The sequence below is a fragment of the Mchenga conophoros genome, linkage group LG7 (assembly GCF_057382185.1).
Source record: "Mchenga conophoros isolate Kocher_MC1m ecotype Shallow Benthic linkage group LG7, M_conophoros_male_GT1.1, whole genome shotgun sequence".
Lineage (NCBI taxonomy): Eukaryota > Metazoa > Chordata > Actinopteri > Cichliformes > Cichlidae > Mchenga > Mchenga conophoros.
In genome coordinates, this window is record NC_140532.1 from 6,056,233 (window position 1) to 6,082,861 (window position 26,629).

The 26,629-nt window shown below is 41.9% G+C and overlaps 1 protein-coding gene across 1 annotated transcript in view; it reads left to right on the forward strand.

Annotated features, from left to right (window-relative positions):
• Positions 1–336: 336 nt before the first annotated feature.
• Positions 337–26,629, forward strand: part of abtb2b (ankyrin repeat and BTB (POZ) domain containing 2b) — a 39,570-nt gene continuing 13,277 nt past the window's right edge. Inside the window, exons 1-2 of the mRNA XM_085281733.1 lie at positions 337–1,765; positions 25,734–25,883. Coding sequence (XP_085137859.1) covers positions 874–1,765; positions 25,734–25,883 — 1,042 coding nt within the window. The 5' untranslated portion in view covers positions 337–873. The remainder of the gene's footprint in view (positions 1,766–25,733; positions 25,884–26,629) is intronic.

Here is a 26,629-nt window from a genome sequence, read left to right on the forward strand (position 1 = left end):
TTACAATAAATAGTATTTAATAATTTAATCATATTTAATAGTATTTTTGAGCTCTCGATTTGACAAAATAATATATTTATAAAATAATGTTCTCACAAAATATCTGAAACATTGTGTGATACTTGGATAATGGGCAAATGCAGTAGTAGGTCATACACGTCAGTGTTACGGTATCCCTCTTTCAGGGGAAATTAAGTTTACTTTTGTTTTCCAACTTAGGAGAGCTTTTAAGTGTGCTCTGATTGGCTGACGTGAGAGTCGGGCGTCTTCTGATTGGTGTTTGAGCTGCTTCCGCGTTGTCATTCAGCAGCAGTCCCTCCTCACGCACATCTGCAGCCGAGTCTCTCCGGTACACTGTACGTGACGACGAGCTGTGAGAGGAGAGCAGAGATATATATTCGAACTTTTCCACAATTATCTGCGCAAAAAACAAAGACTTTCTGTCTGTTGAGCGGCTACATGGAGCTATTTTATAAGTAAACTCGACTCTGGCTGTATTGAAATCGCGGAAGGACTGTTTTCATCTCTTAAAAGACAGGTTACCGGAGGAAAGTTTAAATCCCGGTGAGATCAGGGGGAAGGTGAGCCGGGTGCGACTTGAATCATCCTGGCTGTCCTTTTTGTAAATGAAATAGAGAGAGTTTTGATTCAGTCTGCTCTTTCTAACAACCAGGACTTTGTCTGCTGAAGGAGTTGTAGTATTTCGCCGTCCCACGCTGAACTCCACAGCATGTCTGACAAGTGTTGCGCTGTGTAACCAGTTCGTCCAGCTCGCCGAGGAGTTTCGTCAGCTGCTTCTCTGACTTTGCAGGTAAGCCGCTGAGGAAGTTCGCCTCTCTTCCAGAAGGTCTCTGTGAAGGCCGTTGGACGACAATGGCTGGCTTGAGCAATGCCCACATGAAAACCCTGGAGGACCTAACTCTGGACTCGGGCTACGGGGCGGGGGACTCTTGCAAATCCCTCAGCCTGTCCTCCTCAAAGTCAAACTCCCAGGCATTCATGACGGCCCCTCACCGGGGGAACTGGTGGTACTACTCCGGCTCCATGAATAGCAGGAACAACAGCTGGGACACTGTCAACACTGTCCTTCCAGAAGACCCAGAGGACATCTTCTCCAAGTGTCCACGCTTACCTGAACTGGAAGAGTTTCCATGGACTGAGGAGGAGGTGGCCAAAATACTGCGTAAAGTGGCCGAGAGTGGGAGCATGAAATGGGGGACTACACCTGTGTTCTCACCGGAGGCTGTGAGGCGGCTGTCCACCCTTCTCCGCAGGGCTCTGATCCGCATTTCCAGAGAGGCTCAGCGTCTCAGCGTCATGCACTGCCGCTGCACACGCTTCGAAGTGCAGAGTGCCATGAAATTGGTGCTCAGCTGGGCCCTCGCCGACTACTGCGTCTCTGCTACAGTTAAGGCCATCTCCTTGTACAGCATGAGTGCCGGTGAACTATTGAGGAAAGGCAAGTCCGCCCGCTGCGGCCTCTCCTTCTCTGTGGGACGCTTCTTCCGCTGGATGGTGGACACCCGCATCTCCGTGCGCATCCACGAGTATGCGGCCATATGCCTAACTGCATGCATGGAAGCTTTGGTGGAGGAGATAGGTGCCCGGGTGCTGATGGCCGAGAGGGGTCATTCAGGGCCTGATTTGGGGTCAGGGTGCGTCACGGTGAGTGCAGAGGCCATGGAGGGGGTGGTCAACAATGACGCGGAGCTGTGGGGAGTCCTGCAACACTATGAGCACCTCATCTGCGGGAAGAACGCTAATGGTAAATATAAATGATGTATATAAAAGTGCATTTAAGTTAACAGTGCATAGCATAGAGTGAGGACCTTCAGTGAATGTTTTGTTTCATACTATTTTTTGTATCACATATTGGTCTTCCTGAGTGTTGATCACAACTTTCCACTCCCTCTGAGTCCATGTGTGGAAAAAGGTTAATTGTGGCCTGGTGCTGATTACAACAGCAGCTTTTAGTGTGTGAGAGTTTGATGTATTTGTTGCCAATTTGACTTGTCAGAGTAAGAAAATTGCCTCTAATGTGGGCAAAGAAGGCATTTTCTGTTCAACCAAAGTCACAAAACAACAAATTGCTGAGAAAAAAGACTCAACCAGCCAGATTGAGTCCTCACATGTCACTCTGGTGTTCTACTGTTGTGGTTTGGAGTGCAGAGAGCCTTCAGAGTCTAGGCAGGAGGCTTGTCTGTTGACATAGCTCTCTGTATGCGCTGACTTCACCTCTCAGCCTCTCGCTGTGTTGGCCACACTCCTTTAAAATCCTCCCTTTCTTCCATTTCCTCATCCTGTACTCCTGGTAGACAGATCTCTTTCACCCACCACCATCCCTGCATACTGTTTCTTACATCTCTCCCTCCTCTCTCCTCCAGCTACAGCTGTGCATCCTGCTCCCTGCCTATTTGTTTCCTCCACCCTCACATCCCTTCTGAATCAAGTCTCTTTCTCCGCCTTCTCTGTTGATCCCTAGTACACTCACAGTGCTCTTTCCATGACTGTTTTGGCAGCCCAGCGTTGAGTTGATGCATGAGCTTGTGTTGGGACAGTGTAACCAGCCTTTGTTTGTGGCCCACTACCAGCTCCCTGGAGCAGAGCTATTTTACTGCAGCACAATGGCCTTTTGTTGTGTGATCGTGCAGCTTAGTCAAACACAGAGGGAGTCAAAGCAAATGCTGAGGATGCATACACGCACCAAGGAACAATATACACAACTCAGAGAGAGAGAGAGAGAAAGAAAAAATAACTATAGATAGTCAATATTAAATACAATTATGAAGCACACTTGCACAATTATGTGCAAGTGTGCCGTGCATGTGGAGAAGACGCCAATGTAACACGGCCAACTTTTGATCTGAGATCAATGTGCTCGTAATAGATAGTACTTTCCCACATGCATGCACTCACATATTAACTGCTACCTTCCATTTCAAAGTCTGTACAGCTTCCAGTGGCTTCATCATTATATCTGCTCCATTTAAGCCTGCAAGTGCTATAAACAGAACATTGCTGTACATTAGACAGGCCTGTTGTTTGGTTTTACGTTTGAATTGGGGTGCTATTTCATAAAAAAGTTAAAAAGCAGCTTTTGTCACATTACTTCACCAGATGTCTTTAGCTTAGGTTTGGCCTATTTTGGTGAGTTTAGTCACTGGTCTTGAGAAAGACCATCGTGTGATGTGTGTGTGTGCATATAATAACAACAGACTATTATTCTGACCACCATAGCTTTTTATAGGGCTAAATCTGGGATATGGAAGCCACATACCCCTCTACCATCTTTCCACCTGACACCCTACACCCTAAACGGCAACCTCCTACTGCTGAGCAACATCCCCTCTTTTGCCTACCACCCAAACAAAAAACAAATATCCATTTCCTTCTTACAAACCAGTATGGGAGGGTAGATTATTGATCATATCGAATGCACGGCACATTCTATTAAAACTCCTCCCTCTCACTTGATCTCACTTCATCTTTCTGCCTCTTTCTCAGAGGCTGACCCACATCTGGAACTCTTTAAGTTAGAAATGACTTGTACGGCTCCAATAACAAAACTGAAAACTCCCTCCCTCCCTCCTTTCCTCTTGCCCTCTCATGCTTAGTCTAACTTTTGGCTCTCTCTCTCCCTCTTTCTCCCTTTTTTTTGCCATTGCGTTCACATCCACATCCACTTCATCTTTATCTGTTTATTTCTTCTGGTCTACAGGGAGTGCATTAGAGAAACCCAGTTGTGATGTGCCAGGATCTTATTCATTACACTTGCAGACTCACCCGAGCACATTGACATGCACACAGACCCTGAAACCAATTTAGTCTTCTTTGCTTGCATATAAATGGATCTACAGCACTGGTTGAACGCTATACACAATGTGACTATACAGAAGAATCCATTTGTCATTTATTTCTCCTCACAAGGAAATGGCGTGAGCGAGCACTTCCTGGTATAATTTGTATTGACAGTACAGTGGAGCATGTTAAAGTGCAGAGTAGTAGCTTTACTAATGGACAGTAGAAGTGGCTATGAAATCATTGATCGTTATGTCTAGAACACAGATGTGTGTTAAGCTTTGGTCTGGCTAATAGGACAATTTCCAAGTGAGCACCATTCAAGTGTTTGGAGGACTTTTTTCCCGCTTTTCTCGGACTTTATAGTTGTTTGCTCAAGGGGCTTGTAACAGCAGTCCAGTAGTTAGATTTGCAAACAGTTGACTAGAGGGTCATTTATTTTGGGACATGACTTTAAATTCAATCACCAGCCCCATTCACACTTTGCACTGGGCAGTAGTTTGATATTTGGGTTGCTGTTCTAAAACTTGAATGTGAATACTTGTATAGTCTGAAGCAGGGGCTCAGTGAAAGAGAGCGTTCATGCTCAAAATATTATACATGGATAGATAAACTTAGTCCAGTACTAACATTTTTTTCTTCTCTCTTCTTTCTTTAAATCCATGAAGATAGTAAAAAGACTGCTAGTATTGGGTTTGGGGTGTACTGTCAGAGCATATGATTTGCTACTCAGTGTTTCCCTAAATATGTATTTAGCCCATAAAGAGGCGTGGGAACAGTGGGCAGAGAGATGCAGGGAGAGGAGCCCAGTGCTGTGGTCACACAGATGGAGAAACCAGCACTCTGAAAATACATTCCCCTGTTGCACAAATCTGGTGAGGATCAAACTGAGTTTTGGGAGAAAAAAACCTAAAAATGTTAATAATATTAAGGGCTCGCAAGAGTGTTGAGTATGTTGGAGACGAGCATTAACAACAAACCCGTTTTCCTAAATATCCACACGGATTAATTTAGGTGACCCGTTTGAAAACTGCCGGCAGACATTTGTTTGAAGGGCCAACAAAACTAAGTGTTAAAGCTTTAGTAGATGGGGTTAATGCTTCACTAAACTCTCGTGCTTTTGTGTTAAAGCTTTATTTGTGACTGCATGTACCAGGCTGCATTCACACTAATGGTCAATGTCACTGATTGCAGTGGTTGCTTGTGTTGTCCCAGCTGTAAAAACAGTAACCCTTTAGAGTTCTGTGTTTCACTGTACTTAAATGTGGTTTCTTATACTTGGCTTTGCGGATACTGACCCTTGTTGGCAAACCATGAGTGATGCTTTCACAGATATGACTGCACGAATGGTTTGTCTGACTAGTAAAAAGCCAATAGCACCGAACCAGGAAACTATCACTGACTTCTTATCCTCTCATGCAGGTGATTGTGTCTGTTAAATTAATGAAAATAAAGTCAAACAATAATCTTGGAGTTCATATTGTGAACCACCTCAGGTATAACTCCTGTCTCTTTTAATAAAACTGTATTAACATTATTTTGCCTTCTGGCAATGTACCTCCTATCATATTACAGCAGCATGAGTCACGTTTTTTCTTAACACTGTTTACAGTAAATCACTGAAGGGAGTGGAACCAAAGAGATGGGCATGGCAGATATTCATGGGAAAGAGGTCAAGTGACATACAAATAGTGATTGCAAAGTTGAAAGCAGTTGTTCCTTTGTGTCTAGATTCAGAGTTCTAATCTCAATATTGGAAATCGGTATTCTGTCAGCAAACTGGGGAAGTTAAATGTTTATAAAACTTCTTTGACCTGTTTACACTGAAAAATGTGCAATGGGAGAGTCACATTCCTCTGTCCATAGGGCTGGGATTACAGCTCGGGAAGCTAATGAGGGAAGCAGGATGACAGGCTGGCAAATGGTTGCAATCTTTAACCAGGCATCTTGGAGCATTGCCTGAATGTCAGCAATATCTAAGAGGAATAACAGTGCATTGCATCATCTCAGTGTAAGGGCTGACACGAGCTTTATTTATACTCCTGCCCGCGTCTCTGCAGTGTTTGCGTGAGACCATTTATACTTTGGTGTTTAAGTGTAAACGCTTCATCACTGAATGCTAAACAGTTAAAACAGTGTGACTCATTTGCCGAACCCGAGAGTGTGACACTGTAGGCAGAGCTCAGCTTAGAAATCATGTTCACATGGATGTTGCATTGACACAAAGCACCACCTAACTTGATATCTTTAGAGATCATTGACAACACAATGGTATTCCCTGATACTAGTGGTCTATTTCAGCAGAAGAATGCACTTTACCACTTTTTTGTTTGTTTGTTTTGTGTTCAGTGTAGATTTGCATGTCATCAGAAAGCCACTGTTGATGTACATCTATGATTGGATGTGAGCAAGAAGGTCACCAATTTCTGAAACCTTTAAGGAGGTTAAACTACAGTAGCCTTTCTGTGCTTATGTTTCTTTTGCTTTTTTTTGTCAGATCTGCCCAATCAAATGGCTATAAAGGACCTAACCTAATAACACAACCAATTCATTCTAGCTGAAGTACAAGAGAAAAAATATCTCTATACACAGATGCACACAAACTCTTTATTCATATTTCATTCAATCCTTTATTTGGTTGTTTCTGGGCCAGTGCAGATCAGTTCCGCCTTGCCTTTAAACATTCATTCCATTCACAGATATCCCAAAGTAAACTCTGAATAACTCCCTAAGTCTGTGTCAAACCACAAACCCCTACTAAAATAATCAGCTTTCCTGCTTCTTACTCTGAAAAAAATCAGTGCCAGGCATCATGGTTGTAATTGCTAATAGGCATTAGCTGGAATGCACCCTTTCGGCAGCTTGTATCCCCCAGCAAAACTAAAGCCAGCCATTGTAGTCAATATAGAACCATTTTGTGGGTGATTGGGTTGTAATGTTTTAATTACACACAAATAGATCAGATGGGAGGGCTGCATGGAGAAGGATCGGGAAGTGTGCAGTTTAAGAGGAAACACATTTTTGTGAGCATGGATTGGATTTAATTACTCTGTGCTGCGTTCTCTGGTGAAATCTGTTGGAGTCGACTTGATATAGCCAGGTAGATTCAAGCCAAATGTCTGCAGCTGAGGAAGAGTTAGTCTGTGTGGAGGATTGCTCCAGCGTGTACATGCAGCCTGGGAGCCAAAGTAAAGGCTGTGATCACTCCAGCCAGTGCTGAATGAGGGCACAGCTTCTTTTGGATGTTCTTCAGCCGAGCTTGGAAAGTATTTTTTTCTTCTTCTTTCCTTTAAAGTCTAAACTGTTGTTTTTGTAAACAAGCTGAAAGAGGGAGCTTTTTGTGACTCTGTCAGTGACCTCTTTGTCCACCAGAGTCAGAGAAGCAGTGTGTGGAGACTGCAGATCTCAGATATATTGCACTGGAAAAGCAAACACAGTCGCTGGTAGCCTCACCGTTGTGCACACAGATTTATCCCCTCGAGATAGTCACACTTGAGTTCATACTGATATTCATTTACATATGCACATACACTACTGACACATGAGTATTTGCAAATTTACACAAGTAGAGTATTTCACCTTAGTCCTTCGGGATCCAAATACACTGTTTATTGTAGTTTGTTGTCTTTGTATTACTATTCCCATCAGTGTAGTTAACAGTACAAAAAAGACGAACAAAATTGCACAAGTACGCTAGCTTAATAGTTGCCATTGCATGGCTAGAACAAGCTGTTATGCACTACATACCAGCTTCTTCCTCACTGGGACAAACCAAGGCCCAACTCGCAGTACATCACTCGCAGGTTGAGCATTGGTTCATAGTTTGCATTAACGATGGGAGTAGTTTCTCTAACTCCCTGAACAACGAGCCAATTTTCCAGAGGGAGAAGTTGGATAGAGAGAATAGGATGGAAGCAATGGAAAATAAAAAGCAAGCACAATGCAAGAACAGCATTTATGACAAGCTTTTTGGTAAGTGTGTCAGGCTCAGTGAGCACAGTGCCCATTTTGACAGGTTAAAGGAGTTGTGTGCATACATGTCAGAAGTAGGTCATTGCAGCCTTTGAAATTTCTTGCGCTTGTCTCTGCTTTGATGTCGTGCACTCTCATCCATTTCTGCCTCTAGTCCGATTCTGATGGTATCTGTGCTTTTAAGAGGGACTGCAGTGTGCATACTGGGACTGTGTGCAGTCCTGAGTTAGCCTTATCTGTCAACATGGTTGATTAAGGGCTGACAGAGTGACAGCTAACAAAGGCATTAAAACACAGTGATGAGCACAGTGATGAGTGGAGACTGTCTATGGTACTTCTGTTTCACCGAATTCAAGAAGATGCAGTTATCTGAATGCCCAAAGAGGAGTTTTGCTTTTTAAAATTTCTCAAAATGCCCGTGACCAGTGACAGAAATGGATGCAGAGTATGGCTGTTGGTTATCATTGCCATCGTAAGTAAGGGTACTACTTGTTTAGTCTTCCCTTCCCTGAACTGTCTAATCTTTCTTCACCAGACACTGGAATGTGTTTGTTTGCATGTCGAGCCTGCAGCTTCATCAACAACAACACGTATATAAACTCTGAGGCTCAGCAGATTTTGCCCACATCACAGGATATATCAACCCTTTCCCAAGTTGTGCTGATTTGCAGACTTCTTTGGCTTCATCTGAAATGTTTCACTTGGTATGGCCTATCAAATCTGGTTATTTATTTATTTATTTGACCTCTGTAACAGCATATCAGGTAGTCATATTCCAGTCTTTTCTGGCACATGTTATTTTTCTCTATCCAATCCTACTGCTGTATATCTTCTCTCTTTCTTTTTTTTTTTTTTGCATCTGAAACCTTCTAACCAGCAGTGCCATCTTCTAAAAACATCACCTGTTGGGGCATGGTCATCCACATGGATATGTGGTGATTAAAAGAGCCACCGCAGCACACAGCATATTTAGACCAAAAACCATGTACAGTTAGGTTTCCTGGAATTCCCTTGTGGTTAGTGCAGGGAAGGAGCCATATGGAGTACACATGTGGGCACAGGAAAGCAGACTCTGTCAAGACAGGACACCCTCTGCTCCAGACTTAAGCCTCTTTCTGTCGATAAGATCTGTACAGAACATCCACCACATGTGTACTCCTTCCTGAAACTGAAATAAACAGATCAAATCTCGTAGGTAACCAAAAGAGGATGTCTACTATTAGGAAAAGCCAACAATGAAATGCATTTGATGAAATAAAAGTATGACTTTAAGAATATCTGACATACACTTTGATTTAAGAGGTATGCTTTTGGACATGAAAGGTTAGATTAACGCTGAGGACAGAGTTTGTGGGGACATCATCAGATTATCCTAGTTCCCAAGTTCCAGACTTTAAAGACTCCTAGTTATACATAATCACCATGCATTTCCTTTGAAAATGTTAGCCATTATACATAGGTCATAGGTTTTGTTTCTGCTGTGTTTATAGGGCTTAAATGCTATTGCTGTTGCACTAAGAAAATTCTGACCTAACACTCTGTTTGTGTTACTATGTGTCTGCACTGGATTTGTCCCTTGGGCACGATCCCGCTTATTTGGGCTACATCTGTATTTAACTGTGTACATATGTGGGCCCATGTCCATGGAAGTGTGTGTTTGACTGGATGTGTTCTGCGAATTGATGGCCTCTGTGTTTTTAGCCACATCTGCTCTCTGTTTCTGTGTTGTGTTGGCCATCTGTGTGTCACTGCTGGGTCACAGACAGTGCTGGACACCAGCACCTCTCCAGGACTGATATAATCTGAGCTGTGGAGGGGAAAGCGTGTTATGTGGTAGGAATTTTATACCAGTGAAAGGATGCTTTGTTGAACGTGTTCAGAGAAATGTAACCTTAAAAAAAAAATCTAATAGTTAAGGGCTTAAGAAAAAGGGTGGACAGTGATCCAGTTTTATTTATTTTTTTATTGTTTTTTTTTTTTCATTTGTTTATTGGCATTGATTAATTCTGCAGTCTAGCTTGCATTCTCTCTGAATGTGAATTGGTCTATTAGTATCTTCAGTGATCTGAAGTGAGTTTGTATTGCTTTTGTCTATGCATGGAGAGGCTGTAGAGGAAGTGAGTCAGACAGGAGTTAAACAGAGCACGAGTTAAACTAAAATACTCAATATTTTCCCCTCTTTTAGACTTCTAGGAGCAAATTACAGCCTCAGAAAACAGCCTCAATGCCAACACATTCATCAGCTCATCAAACCTAATTTGGTTTAACTCTCCATGAGCCCAATGGGATTTTTAAACGTGTTAGGATTAGACATTTCTTCCACCAGCGTGGCCTGTAAATACAAGTGTGACTAATTATAGCCCATTCTTATTTCCACATGCTTTGCATTAGATATTAGACCACGCACCGCATATAGCCTTGTGGCGCTTCTGTTAATAAGTCTTATAAAGGAATTCTCAAAAGCTCATTCACAAATAAGTTAAAATCTAAAACCTACCCAGTTAACAGAGGTGAAAAATAATGTTGTGGAGCTGGTCAACATGACTTTCCATTAGACAAATGCCCGAGCAATTACATACTTGTCTATAGCCTGGCAGGAAATGCCTCCACCACAGAAGGAGCCTTTCAGTACTCCAGTCAGGTGCTAAGAAAGGGTGTGTTCGTCTGCATGATGGAGATGCAGGGGGCATATGTGTTGCGAGTTTAAGGCTTGCAGTGGGGAGGGAGTCAGCCTGAGGGTTAGCAAGTCATAAATATTGCAACGCCAACACCCAGCCAGTTAGCCGAGCCCCAGCCAAAAAGAACAGCTTTTACTCTTTCAGGTGGTGCCATGCAAACATTTCAACATAACTGCCTTAATTTGTTTTGCTGAAAGGCTTTGTTTGACATGAGGTCTGCAGGCAGGCTCCACAGTCCAGGCAGTCTGATGTCAGGGGAACGAGGGAGAATGTACATACGACAGCAGCCTGAGAGGAAAGCCCAAATGTGGAGACTGAGGAAGGAGAAGTCTTGGTGCTTCTCTGACTCTGATAACATTGTGGCTCTATCTTGCTGTCTGAATATACAAAGATAACTCAAACAGAACACGCTTGCACACTAAGACAAAAAAATCAAAAACACCAGAGATATAAGCACAGTCTGATAAGTAGCAAATGGGCAGACACAGATAGAAAGGAACCTACACTATCAGCATGGAGCGGGTTTATTTGTTTTCTGAATGGAGTTGTGATAGCAAGTACTTCTTAACCTCATTGGGATCTCTATGTGATATCTGTTGCTTTTCAGGAAAGGAAAGTGGAAAAGAAAACACACATTCTTTACATCCATCATATCTGAATGGATAGCTATAATCTCCAGCGCCATGCTGGGAAAGAACAACTTGATTTAAGCTTCTGCTTGCCCTGACCCCTGGAAGCTTCCCAAAGGCTCCATCTTTCTCTCCTTCCATGCCGCCGCCGCCCCCCTGATAAGAATAAAGAGAGGGCTCTTTATTCTTATCAGTCACACTTGCTACTCTGCGTTACTGCGAGAGTCTTCATCATCTAATTACAAGGAAACCAGTGACATAGTGTTTTGTATGTGTGAGACAGTGATTGAATGATAGATTTGTATTGAGCTTTGATTTTGGTACAATTTGCCAGCAGACAGGAAGAGAGAAGGGTTATGAATGTGTGTTTTAAAATAATTTAACATGTCCATACTGAGGAATAAATTATGGACTTACTCAAAAGTAGTGAATTGCACAGTGAGAAAAGCAGGCCTGAGGGACAAGCACAGAGGGGAAAAAACACAGCTGAACCTGCCTAGTGGTTCTTGGCTCTTGTGGACTGCTGCTCTGTAGCCCATAATTACCCTCTGGCCAACTTGTGTTAGTAGCTACAGAGTAGTGAGGTCAGCAGTTAGCTGACAGGTCAAGTGCTATTCATGCCCTGGCTCATACACTGCATGCAACTTTCCATTTAACACTCTCTGGCTTTTTTTCTGTGGTTGTCTTTGTTATGTATGAGTTCATTTGCATTTCTGCAAGATGGTTTGTGTGTCACCACAGTGTAAAACCAAAATCAAGGAATCACTCCTCCTCGTCTTCTACCTTCCAAACCCTTTTCCTCCCTGTTTTGCCTTCTTTTTCTTTCTTTTCTCATCTCTAGTTCTGTCTTGCCAATTACCCCTGGCCAAAGGTCAGCCAGAGACTTCCCATGCAAATCTGTATCGCACACTCCTGCAGACTCCTGCTACCCAGAGAGGATGACTGGGGAAAGCATAATTATGTTCACATGAAAACGCACCCAAGAGGTCTTATTTTAAATATATTTAGCGATCTCTGGGTATCATATTGTATAGATCTTGACTGCTAGGTTAACCCTGGCTTTCAGCAGTGGACCAGAAAAATCTTTCTTTTTTTATATATATACAAATATATATCACTGTCTTTATGTAGAATTCCTTCTGTGCACTAGATCTCATCATTAGTATCTTATGTTCTGTTTTCTTCATGTTTCTTTCAAGTGGTTGAAGGTAAAAATGTTTCTTGTTATCACTCTCCTGTTTCTGAACGCCCTTCTGAGATTGCATGGGGGCTGAAATTGGAGCCTGGGAATTGTTCAAGGGTAAGGAAACACTGTGTGTGTGTGCATGCATGTGTGTCGGTGCGTGTGTGTGTGTGTTAAACCTATGAGGTTAGGTATTCCAAGACCCAACTCTGAACACTTGGCAAGCAGTTGAATGAAATATCCCATGAACCTTTCCTGCTGTCTGTCTAGCCATATGTGGTTCTGGGGTTTCCCGTGTGGGCAAAGCAAGCATTATTGTTTGTCTTGGAATGGGACAGGAAGTGCAAGAACTAAGTTAGAGAGAGTTTTAAAAACTGTGGAATTATGGGGCAGAAAATAGAGATTTTGCCCAGTGAAAGCCTGTCAAGAAAGAATTGCAGGGGATGGTGAATAAAGATGGCGAGACCCGTGCATATGCTCAGCTGTCATCATCACACACAGTCAGACTATAGCAGCATATAGAACAGGAGAATGAAAATAGGTTGTTCATTTGTATTGGATCTGTGTATGTGTGCACGCAATAACAGTCCTCTCCTCAAATTTGTTACACATAAACATTCCTCTACAAGACTCACACACCCACGCACACCACCCTGTTTAAAGCGTCTCTGGCTGTTGGGCAGTTATTTTTCTTTGGGAAGGGTAGAGGGGTGTGTGTGTTTTATTGTGTGTGGTCAGGATGTGGCTAGCACCTCTCAATAGTCATGATTTACTAACAATACCCATGGTGGTTTGAGCCCAACACTCAGCACATATTACAGGTCTGAGTGGGTTTACTGTACAGCAATTTGGAAACTTTTCTCCACTCGCTATACCCTCTTATTTTGTTAAGATTGCGAATATGTTTCAAGCAGTGTCAGTCACAATGATTTATCATTTGTTTCCTGCCAGGTTATATTAATTTCTGTAAAGGATACAGTTGGTAATATAAAATTCACATGTGTGCCAGGGTGTGAGTTTTTGCGTGTTTGTGTTAGGAAGAGCTAACAGACTGTCAGTTATTATTTAGCCATTGTGGCTTTGGGTAGCAGTGTGGGAAAGTCAGCTGAAGTAAAGTGACCAGTTCTTCTGCTATGCTCAGGAAGAAATGTGTACACACACACACACACACACACACACACGCACACACACACACACACACACACACTAGTTGCCAAAGCTATTAATCTCTTTAAAGGCAAATTGGCTTCATCCATTGCATGGTTTGTACTTCTTACAATCCTCTGTTTGTTAAAGTTTTCTGGTTTTGCAGTTGTAAGAAGCAGAGATTGAGAAAGGCAACAGTCTCTTGTGATATCTTGTCTGGGATGCTTGCCTTTTTCCCCCTTCTGCTGCTTAGAGCATGGGGCTTCAGTGGGTGGTCCACAGAGACCCATGGAAGAGACTCATCTTGACCTACGTCTTGACTGCACACAGTCACACACACATTCGTACTCACAGAGCTACAATAGTGGAAAGACCCAATAAAACGTACCTCAGGGGTAAATCTCACGTTAAGTTGCTAAAATGAACTCCTAGTAACTTTTAAAGGAGACGTAATGAGCGAAGCTTGTCTATAGCACTTGCAGAAGCAACAGCTGGGAACGCAGTAACAAACATAACCCCTGTATACACACACATGCTCACCTCCCACAACTTTATTTGTGTAGCTCCCATGATTGCTGCTGTGGAATGTGTGAGCAGGTGCCCCCTATAGAGAAGAAGCAACACAAACTCATCATAGACTTCTGAAATATTTGTGCTGGACACACATCACTGTTTGGTTACTCTGTGCTACAAAATAATGATGACTTAACATAATTGCTGCAGTATTTGTATTTCTTAGTGGAGTCATTTTTTTTATTTAACCAGAAATATTAACACTGACTGCTTTTTGTGATATTTGGCCGGCTTGCAGTTAGTCAGAAGTACAGAAATAAGAAATAAATGGGTACACCAGACAGAGATTTATGCTTTTTCATGTCTTGTTATATCTTGAGGTGCACAAAAATAAACTGAGTGGCCAAGACCAGATTCACACAGCCTGGTGCTTTAATTTTCTTTCTTTGTTCGTTATTTCTATTTCTTTCTATTCATTCTTTCTTTTTCTCACACTCATGACACAAAATGGGAACTCAAGTCCAGAAATGCAGAGAAGCACAGTCATCATTTCTACAGGAAGCAGAGAATCGCTGGAGCGAACACTGTATCTGTATTTTCAGTTTTAGTACAGAAGGGCATTGTGGTTTCACATATATGCAAATTACCACAAAGTTAGTAAGTTCTTTTCTCAGTTTCTCATTTTGAGCTTATTTAAGGAAAACAGAGTAGATAACACAAGAACTCCCAAACTCCGTGCCCACCACCACTATGCCATCGGCATGTTTGTAAGTAGAGTAAAGACACAATGACGCTTTGTTTAGCTTTTACGTGTCTCCTGTATCGCTGACCACCATGTGGACACTTGCTACCTCATGAACACAAAAGAGGGTGGATATGTGTCTTTGTGTGTCCAGTTGTGGCTTTATGTATGTGAAGAGTTTGGGGTCAAGAGATTACATAACTGAATACAGGAATGGTCTTTTAGTCGGCTTTGTTTGGAGGTGCGGACACTCCCTCTATGTTCCGTGTGTGTGAAGGGGCGTATAAGGGGTGTGCTGGGGTCATAGGTGAGCTGTAAACCTCAGTGGGTGTCAGATGGGTCATAGAGCATATTGAATAAAGTGACTGGTCCGGTTAAAGCTATTTTACTACGTCTTGCTAAAGAGGTCGACATCTTGACACACCCTGCCGGTCCCTAACGCACCCAGGTCGCACAGACGGAGGATATTTAGTGCTCTGATCCGCTTATTGCTGTCATCTGTGAGACTGACACATGACCCCATCATTTGTGCTCTTTATGACATGTCAGTGATTGGCGCATACAATTAGTTCGTTCTGTTTTTATATGTGTGTGGCCAGACTGGAGCAAGCACATTTATCACAATGTCATCATTTGTGCCTGAGGTTAGGGTGGCTCATTGATTTATTTGCAATATTGCAGATGTTCCATCACTGACATTGATTTCCTGACTAATTGCATGAGGTGCTCTGTCCGCTTTCAAAGTACAACGTTACAATTGTGCATCCCCTCCCAGTATCGAACTATCTCCTGTCTTTTTGTACTGAGGACAGTTGTTGTTGTCATCAGTGGCCTGTAAAGGCAGACAGATGTAAATGGACCCAGCCCTGCTAATTACGCCACACAAAGAACTGCTGGCCTTTTGAGCAAAGCTCAGCTTTGTTCACTCACTGCTGCTGAGAAATGCTGATGAGTTGTAATGTCCATGAAATGATGCACATTCATCCTCTGTATTTATCTCACCAATGGCAGGCTATAATGGGATGTCTGTGGGTTGTCCTTTCTTAATGCAGGTTTAATTGGAATGTGTAGTAGTAAGAGGGTTAATGCAGCACTACTCTACAAATCCTTTATTGTCTTCAAGAGACATCATAGCCTTCCACATTCATTGCGCTGACTCTGGAGTTTTTAATCACTTAAACTGAAAGTGTCTTTGCTCGAGTTACTTTACTTTGTTTGGGTGCTACACATTACACAGACTATGTTGTTGTAATCACAGAATATTTTATGATGCGGTTGTATACAACTAGAATATACGAGCAGTATGCAAAACGTGGAGCTTTTCTTGATAATGCTGAATGACAAAAGGTTTGTTTCTACTCTTTCACTTATTTAGCATCTTGATTTTTTGTTCACTGTTTAATATTTTTGGATGTTGTGTTGCTTAAAACAGGATCTGATTGATTGCTGCCCTCTGTATCAGTTTGTTTCAGTGAGGGGGAAACAGATTTAGCTTAGAAGTGACAAAGATAAGGAAGCAAAGCAGTGATTGAAAGAGTGAGAGGACCTACAGTACTTATCGTAATCTACCCACCACCCCACCAGCCTTGTTTCCAGCCCCCAGTTTGACTCACTGCATCATGCTTTTGCTCTCTGCCTAGGCAAACCCGGAATGTTAATCAGCAGAAAACTGCTTTAGATTTACAAGGGGGAATTTGGATCCAATTCTTTGAAAACATCAGACTCCAAAGCCTAACTATCAAAACCACTACTTGGATTATGAGAACCATGCTGCAGTAGAAAAAAGTTTATATCTGAACACAGACATTCAGAGAGATACGGTGTGTGAATTTATCTCCTCAAGCTTTTGAAAGTGTGACTGTCTGTGGACGCCACTCTTGAAATTGTGTTAAATATTGCCCAGACTAATTTGTGAATGCTAAATTTAGTTTGTTTAAAGAAAAATTAAATTAGCGAGCTGAGAGAAATTAGAAGCTCAGTCTAATAAATGGTGAGTCACAAAATGTTTTTTAAAGGCGTTAGACATAGAGAGGGATTGAAGTGATAATTAAACAGTTCCATGTGCATCGAACCGCCTCATGCTGCTGAGGGTTATTTCTGTCGTCATCTTCATGTTTATTTTGGGGGTAGTGTGATAATTTAATGGTGGCAGAAGTACTGCGTTTATGTGAATCAACTTCAAACTAAGGTAGTGGATTCATGCACGTACCATGAATCACTGAAGCTGTGAATTGGTCACATTTAACCTTCAAAGTTCTGGCTTTAAGTATCCATCACACACACACACACACACACACACACACACACACACACACACACACACACACACACACACACACACACACACACACACACAGAGCCAGCTGGACAGTAAAGCTGATTTCTCCTTTTTTCCTATAAACCGGACTCTTGAGGATTGTGATTGTTGTAATATTGTTTCATTTTTGTTAGCATGTGCTACTGAGAGTTGAGTCAGTGTCGAGTTCAGGTTCAGACCGTTGCTCAATGACCATGTTGTCTGCCATCCAAGCTGACTGGCTCTTTGTTCCTACTCTCAAGTTCCAGCTGAGAGAAAATGAGCTGATCACAGAGACAGAAAGGGAGCAATTAGCGCAAATACACACTCACATGCAAACACGTAGACAATTTGTACGTGTTTGCCCAGCCTACAGCCCATGAGGAGGTTAACTGTTTCTCTGTTTAAAAGGCCAGCCCTTGATCTGTTACAGGCAATAATGTCCACTCTTATTAAGACCATAAGACAACACTCAGCAGATGGATCTGTTGATGTTTAAAAAGGACAATAATGAGAACTTGTCTATAAACCTAAGCACAGTTACACTGCTCCTATTATACTTGCACTCCTCTATTTTTCCTGTTTTATTTTTGTAGTTTTGTTTAAGGGCTTCACCTCATGGGCATTGATTACAAGAGGGTGGATTTGAGGTTATGTTTATATGTGTGTGTAATGACAATCATCCTGTGTCATTAGAGAAACAAGACCAGCTTCCCTGTGCTGTATAGTTACAGCCTGAGTACTGTACAACAAGCCAGCGAACCCTATAAAACAAGTCATCCAATAATAGAGCTATAGTGTCCCTTTCCTGCACACTATATGGAGCATATGGAAAAGGGGATTTCTGAATAAAACGAGCTCACCCCAGGCACCACAGTCAGCCTGGAGTGTAAAATATAAAACATGATTAGAGAGGGTAAGAGGAAGGCAGAGGATAAGGGGAGAAAGCTGAAGTCATGTTTAGGATTAGGGCTGGTTGTGTGGAGCTTAATGTAATATTTTCAAGTCTGTGGGAAACCGAAGCCAGCCCTCCTGAATCCTGCCACTCCTAATATGAGTGAAAGTGTGTTGGGGGTGGTTGTAGGTATGCTACTGCAGAGCATATTTACAGCTAGGGATGGGTACCGGTGTCCGGTGCCATGATGGCACCGGTTCTGACATAAACGGTAGTAACCAGACCGAAAAGCAGAGCACATTTCGGTGCTTTATTTCGGTGCTTTTTTTTCCTGAGCTGTGATACACTTTAGATTCTAGCCAATCGTTTTACGTTTCCGAGGATAGTAGGCGGGGCCAGGTACGTACGTTCTGTTAGAGCAGAGCTACAGATTAAAATGCCCAAGGCGAAGCGGTCAAAAGTCTGGCTGTACTTCATAGCAAAATATACAAACTCAGCAGCCTGCAACAAGTGCTTTAAGCTGATACTGTGATACTGTCAAAGGAGGTAACACCTCAAATCCGATGAAACACCTGGCGACGCATAGCGGGTTTTTTTTTAAAGCCCAGAAATGCGCCGTATTTGATAGCTTGCTGCGAGACCTCACACCGTGCACATCTACTGCGGGTGGGTTGCCTGTTATGCAACATCCCCCAAAAACACGAAGAGGAGAGTCCTGGCCCCTAGCCCTGCCAGTGTAGCAGAAATGATGACGGATGATGGTGGCAGCAGCCGTTCTTCTCTGCGTGAGTAGCTAATTTACGTTGAGTAGGCTAACCACGTTATTACATTAATGCATGTAAGGTGAACTAGCAAACATCATCATAGCTACATGCTGTCCTCTTGTTTGATGGCAGATACTCCCTTCACCCTGGCTAAAAAGGCTAAAATGACCAAAGAAAAAGTGGAAAACAGTTAAACATGAGAGGTTTAGGACAAAGTTTGTGTTTTTTCCATTGTTTAAGCACTGCTTCCAGCCAAGAGTGATACCATATATGCCCCATAGCTGCAGAAAAGGCTAACATTGTTATCTTTTTACAAAAAACAGCTGAACATGAGAGGTTTTTGGACCAATTTTGTGTTCTCCATTCTTTAAGCACCGGTTTGAGCACCGGCACCGTTTCAAAAGTACCGATTTGGCACCGGTATCGGATAAAACCTAAACGATACCCGTCCCTATTTACAGCTCAATGGTCATATTGTTGCACTGATGGAACCACTTAATTTGGCTTGTCAGCATGGCTTTGAGCATGTCTAGATGTTAGATCTTTTATCCATCTTGTTGAAGTTTACAAATGAGCAGCACAGTTCATGGTTGAAGTAACACTTTTAAAAAATATCTGTTGATGTTCAAATAGTAAGACCTAAAACCTTAAGTTCAGACATTCTGTTCACGTTAGTAGTCCCTACATGGAGGTTCAGATCTAATCTTTGTGGCTTTCCATTCTGGGTTTTTGGCTTGACTTCTGACAGTGGAACAATGCAGAAATTAGACTTTCAGCACAGGCATTGCAATTACATGTCACACTTTTAAATGCTTGTTTTCCGATCTTAGTTTTACTCACTTACTTTTAAGCCAGTTCTAAGGGAGCAGTTGGAGGACAGGAGTAGCCCATTATTACCCTACATATCTTTCTAGTAAAGAAAATAGTTTCTCACGTAACTTTGTATCTTAGTGTGTTCTGTAATTGTTCTCAGTCAGTGACTTCAGGACGCTACATTTACACAGCTGATAAGGTTACTTCCCTTTTTAGCCCCAGCTGAAGACCACCTCTGACCTGTGCCCCCCTAAAGCCAGGGGTTGCCAAAGGTGTCAGAGGGATGTTGGCCAGACCTCACTTCACTTGTCTACCAAGGTCTGTGATTTTTCAGGCTGAAAGGTGTGTGACTGGGTGTGTGCATGACTGCGTATGAAAGAGAGGCTTAGCTTCTGTTGCCTTTTAATTCAGAACCATAACGATTTGAACACAAATACTGCAGTGTATGGTCACTTTAGTGAATACTAAGATTTTAAATGTCAGCAGCTTCGACTTATGAATGCTTCTCTGTCCATGCTCCACATAGGTTGTACAAACTTGTATGCTAACTTGTCAAATGCTAGATTATTTTAAGCCCAAATATTAATACCCACTTCAAGTTTCTGAATGGTTCTTTGTCCTACAAAAAAAATCTGTTTAGATAAGATCATTAGGAGGGTTTGCCAGGGCTAGAAAATCCATGTATATTTTTAACACTGTGTACTGTAGTCAGTGGAGCTGACCAAAACTAATCATGGTGATTCAACAGAGATATACACATATACAGTAATAAAATTGTGTCATCAGTTTTACAGTTATTCTCTCTCTCAAATCCCGGTCAATGCCATGTTAAAGACGGAATGCCAAGAAACAAAAGAATGGGGCTGTGCGGGTGACGTTGGAAGTGTGGAAAAACAGGTGTTTTGGAGCCTTTACATATGGAAAACAAGAGGTCAGGTCTATGAGTGAAGGATCACATCTGGCCAATGGATTCCACTGGAGAGGAATGAAGCACGAGTGTGGTCGTTTGTGGTGTCAAAGACAAGAGACGGTGGGAGTGATATACGCCCAAAGACAGCTCTTTCAAACACTGTACTATTGTGTGATTGTCCACATTCCAGTCTCCACAAAGGGACAAGTCTATAGCCTCCTAAACCAGAGTCAGAGCTCCTTCTTTGCCAGGGGAAGTGTCTTTGAAGCCCCCTTTCCTTGACTCTCTGATCCATCCACCCTGTAATGAATGAAGAGGCTGTTAAAGGAGGAGAGGCAGGTGTTTACGTGTGTGTGTGTGTGTGTGTGTGTGTGTGTGTGTGTGTGTGTGTGCGCGTGCATGCTGTGTGTGAGAAGTCTCAAGTTTTCTATCAGCTCAGTGAGAATATGCAGCAATGTATTGTGTCTTTCACACGCTCTCTTTACAGTAGACAAAACAGATTAACACACACAGACCAATTATGGTCAAAGAATGTATTTTTTGCCAGTGGGAAGAAGAAGTTAAACCGAAAAGTTAAAATCTAAAAATCACACAGATGTTCTTGCCTTGTTATGTATGACAGTTATTTTCTGAGAGTTTAAAATGCAGTCTGAAAGCCTGGCATGCCTAACATGCTCTGAATAGGTAAGTTCCCAAGGACGGTGATATGAGAAGCAGTAATGTCCTCCAGAGTCTAGATATCCAGCCTATTAATATTGCTACAAAGCATTTCTGCTGAACAAGTTATTCAAGTAGAACAAACTGTTGCACTGAGAGATAACACAAGAGTAACAGAGTGAGGGTCGAGGCACAAGAAGGAAGGCAAGGATGCATCAACTTTCATCAGCTCTTCCGTCAGAGTTTTTGGCATATTGTCCTTGCAGATTGCAGTTTATACTTTAGTTTTTCAATTTTGAAACTGAAACCATGTAACACCACTTATAAAGACACATGGAGTGACAGGCTCCCTGGACTACATTCAAAAAACTTTCTGCACACCAAAAAGTTAGTTGTTGGATTGTTCTGACCTTCTTTCGACAGCATGTCAAACATAGTCGTGAGTGATAGCTTGGCTAAGCTAGGAGCAGCAGTAACGCTCCTGAGAGATGGTTGAGATGGGCTGGGAACTGCCATAGGCTTTGTGGTAAGTTTCAGCTTTGATTTGTTGCCGAGATTCCCCACATGACATTTGCAAGGTCAGCCTCAGAAATGGAACCATAATGACCACAAAAGAATGAATCCCTTGTGTCACTTCTCTTCCCGTGCCTCGCTCTCTTCATAGTCTCAGATATTCCTGCCTTTCCCCCAGTTCCTCTTCAGTTATATTCTTTTTTTTTTTTTTTTCTACATGACTCATTTGTCTTCCTATAAAGCTCTGCGACCTAAGTCCCTTTCCTCCCTGCCCTCATCCTATCATCTTATCCTCTGCTTCTCCCAGAGAAAAATAATTCACATAGTACTGGAGCTGCTGGTACTCATATTATTTAGTGGTGGTGGAGACAGGCCCTGGTTGGCTTTCAGACCTACATCAGGCCCAAATGACGCAGGCTCGGGTTCAGGGTGAGGCAAGCAACGGGGTGGGACTGTGAGAAACACTAAGTGGTTTTAACCATTTGCCACAGCTTTGAAATATTACAGAATAAATTGAAGCTGTGTTAACATTTTTAAAGATTCTGCTTCAGATCTTCTTGCAACATGCTAATATAGGCTTAATATTCTTGAAAGGTCAACAAGCATCGTGTTTAAAGAGCTTCAGTTTTTCAGTTTGAGGCTGGTACGCTTCACAACTGAAACCAGGTCGATGTTAGTAATGGGTTTCTCTTTTTAAGTTAAGGTTTTGAGGAAAGAAATAACATCAATTTGACTTTTTTGTTAATAAATCCAACTACAGGGAGTCAAAATAACTGTTAACTTTTATAGCACTGCTCGTTTCTAAAGACAAGTCTTGCACCTTCATATTCATATTTTTACTCACCCACAGTAACAAGACAGATCTTTCAAAATTGCTTTTACAGCTTGAACTAAGCTATATTTGAATGAGTTCTTCTGATTGCACATGACAAACAGCATACTACTCTGACTTTGAGGCCACTGTGGCTATAGTGTCCACAAAGCATGACTGTGTACACACAGTAAAGCACCTGAGGTGTATTCCATCTACAGAGGAAGAGAAACTGAAATCATCAGACTCCTGTCTCACATGTATGCAGCATGGGTTTTAACAAACTTCCCTCAACTTTCCTTGGAAAGATTGCCAAAGGCCTTTGTAGAATACTGTAGAAACCCCCCCAAATTCCCATGAGGCCTTTCTATATAAAATCACAGCTGACGTTGCACATGATGCACATTTGCATTCTTTTATCTGGACAGATGACAGTGTATTGGTGTGTTTGTGCTCATCCGTGATTAGGAATGAGTTGGAGCTTGTGTATAATTTGTTTGTGTGGCATGTAGCAGTAGTAGTCTGCCACAGCCAGCCGTTTCTATTGTGTTGGAATGGGGAGTCAGCACATATAATACGAGTCAGATGGTGCAGAGAAAGTACGAGAGAGAGAGACTAGATTTCCCCTTTGGCAGAAGTCAGTGTATCATGTACCCTGTGTTGAGTAATCCAGTGCTAACACCTTTAGATATTCAAGCTGTCAGGTCCCCCTGATTACAAATTGCACTGAGGTGACTGCTACTGTCTGGGCGGGGGACTCGTCTCAGTCATAAATCATGCAGTATAATAAGAACAAATCCTGCTAACCTGTTTGGGCAGAGACTCAGTGCAATACAGTACTTACTGAAACACACTGTGACTCTGGCACATGACTCTATCAATGAGGCAGCATATTTAGAATCAGTCATGATCACATGTCAAAGTTATTTAGTCTTTGATGAACTCCACCCATTGGCGCTGACCGCTACATGGTTTTCACACATTCACTGCACCCTTCAACATTTCTAGACATTAGTTGATGGAAAAGCAAATGTCAGATGCAGTCAGATCAGACACTGAACACCCTATAACCTTAACCCTTTACCCTGTAATCTTTAATTGTGTTGATATGTGAGACACAAGTAATTGTCCAGTGAATTCACAGAGAGCAATGTTTCTTGTTTGTCTTGCACGCTCCATGCAGGCAGAACCATCACTTAAACCAAACAAAGTGTTTCCTGTAGTGCGAAGCCCTTTGAAGTGGATTATCTTCAGTTAGGTGCTATATGAGAGAAAGGACATCTTGATACAATGCCCCTATCTTATTCTTCCAACAGTTTACCTCCAAAGATGGCTTGTGGTAGTTGTGTGTCACTTTCAAAGGCCTCTGTTGCCTCTTGTCTATACTTATATGAAAGACCAGAAACAAGATTGTAAGTATGAAGCCTGCCATATTTTTCATATGTGTTTACATCATTTCAAAAATATGAAATATACTGAATATATTATACCCAGGCATTTTGGTGTATCTGAAGGCTTTAAAACAAAAGTATATATCCAAAAATGTATGTGTGGTTTCCCTTGGTGTTCTTTCAACATTCCTCCTTTGCCTTCCTTGATTCTGTCAGCAGTAAAAGTATCGTTATCTCTTGCTGGCATGTATCACTAAAAAGAAGAGGCTGTAGTGTAAGATGATGGGATTTTTTTTCAACATGTTTCAGCAGTTTTTTTCTTTCAACATCCCCACTCTGATTCCAGTGAGAACGCAGCACTTGCCGGAAGCACATGGGAATGTCATTTTAGGGACGGTAGCCCATGTTTTCCCTTTTGGGAGAGAAGGGAGAGTTTAAGATGATGCAGCTTTTTTTCCTCTGGCTTCATAAATAAATCACAAACCTGCTCTGATCATCTTTCCTCTTTTCCATTTCTCTTTTTCATCCTCGGCCCCTTATTTCCTCTGGCTTGGCAGAAAGCTTGCTTCATATTCAGAAGCCAAAATAAAGGTTAACTTTTGGGCAGCTAACTGTATTCAGATCAATTAGATGCACAGTAGCTACCTCGGCTTTCAACCAAAAAGACTAAAAACAAACCAGGCAAAACTAATTAAGCTGGGAGCTTTACCCAGGAGATCTTTTCTGAAAGACAGAAAAGGCCACTCTGTGTTCTTACTTTGACTGGTCGCTACTGTTATCCATTTTAGTTGGAACACAGCAATTAAAGCAGTGAAAGAACAGGACATTATGTCGTTATGCAAGAAATGATTGTATCTCCTTGCCTGCTCATCTGACAACCAGGGTTTTTTGTTGTTGTAACATTACATATTCAAACTGTCGGAGATGGTTGGGTTGGACTAACTGGGTCTGCTGAGTGTTTATTCAAAGAGGAAATGCCAAATGTGTTCATGATTGGCCATAGTTTCATCAGTAGCTGTGCCTCATAATTTAGTACAATTATGAATTTTGTCTCACAACTCGTGAAATTGTATTATTTTAATGTGCTGGAAACAACCATGTTATAATGTTTGCTTATGTATTTCAATTAAGATGTTTCCCGATTAGTTGTTTTTTTCACTTCCTCTTTTTGCATGATAAAATCTAAAACTATAAAGGATGTATTTAGCAAGTGCTGCTAAGCACGTCCGCTGTATGGGTTATAACAGGGGTAGGCAACTCCAAGCCTCGAGTGCTGCAGGTTTTAGATGTGTCCATGATCCATCACAGCTGATTTAAAGGGCTAAATGACTCCTCAGCATTTCTGAAGTTCTCCAGAGGCCTGGTAATGAACTAATCATTTGATTCAGGTGTGTTAACCCAGGGTGCGATCTAAAACCTGCAGGACACCGGCACTCGAGGCCTGGAGTTGCCTACCCCTGGGTTATAATGAAGGTTGCTGTCTGTGCTACCATAATTTTTTATCCTTATCTACCAGTATACCTCTGTCTCACTTACTGTTCCTTCATACATCAGACAAATCAGCCTCAACCATCATGCATCTACTAACTTTGCAACCCTTATTCCTTTACAGACATACAACATATGTCTTTTCTGCGGTGTTAAAATAATCACATGTTAGTAATGTTAAAGGCAAGTATTTGGAATAACACAAAATTCATAACTTTGTTTTGGTTTTACTCAACATGTGTCTAAAACAGTTTTGATTGGTTTTGTTTGCATTAGCCTCATGTCACTATGTGCTCTGTTTACTTTCCTGAATGTGCTGAGAGCAAGGCTCAGATTCCCTTGTGTGTTTGGTTGCCCTCAGTGGTGTGGATTACATGTTATAAGGATTACGACGGCTGCAGTGAGCAAATACCGGTCGTGTAGGGATTTCTACAACAGCAGTCCTGATGGATATTTCAGAAGTTATGGACGTTGATTTAAATGATTCATATCATATCATATCATATCTGTTCCTTTTTGCTTCTGTGCCTGTAGGTGTTTTGTCCCTCCCAGCCCATTTCAGTCCCTACACAGAGAACCAACAGTCGTCTGTGGACAGCAGGGAGGATGCTTATGCCCAGCTGGAGCTGAGGACACTGGAACAGTCACTGCTGGCTACCTGTGTAGGCAGCATCTCTGAACTCAGTGAGTATACATATTGTAAATAGTGTTTGTGGTCCTGATTAGAAGCATTTTTTCACATTATGTTTTAATTGATTAAATTCCTCTGAGCTGTGAAGCTACACAGTATCCTTGCCAGAAAAGACAAGTACCAGTTCCCAGAAATAATAAAATGTCCTGACTTTAAAAAAATGTTGGTGCTTGACCACAAATGCTTTTTTCTTGCTCTTCTCTTAAAGACACATAACCTTTTATTTTCTAATTCAACAGAAAATAATAGTTCAGACAGCAAAGTAGGCAGCAAAGATAACATATAATTATCACTTTCTGTCCCGAGTCTCATTGTGTGCCTGAATCTGCAAGTCATCTAATGCCGGCTCTTCTAAAAATAAACAGCGGATCAGTTTATCTACACATGGAGCTCTGGAGAATAAAGTCACAGTGCCTCAGATTGTACATTTGTCATCTGTAATTTGTTTGCAAAGCAGTACACAGTCTTTTTTTCAGTGAAGTTGGTCCACAATGCAACACTTGGACTGTGTCAGCATGCCTCAGACTTTATTGACTTTATTAGAGCCTGCTGTCAGTCTGAATACAATTGCATCCGTCTTTTCTTCTGATGTTTTCCTTTGGATTGATGTAGTAATACAAAGTATAAAGCCGCTGAAAAGCCTGGTACTTATTTGTCCATTAGGTATTAGACCTTGAATGATTGGACGGATTCTTTGTTTAAACATAGACAGCTCTAGACATTCATACGCATCGTGGAT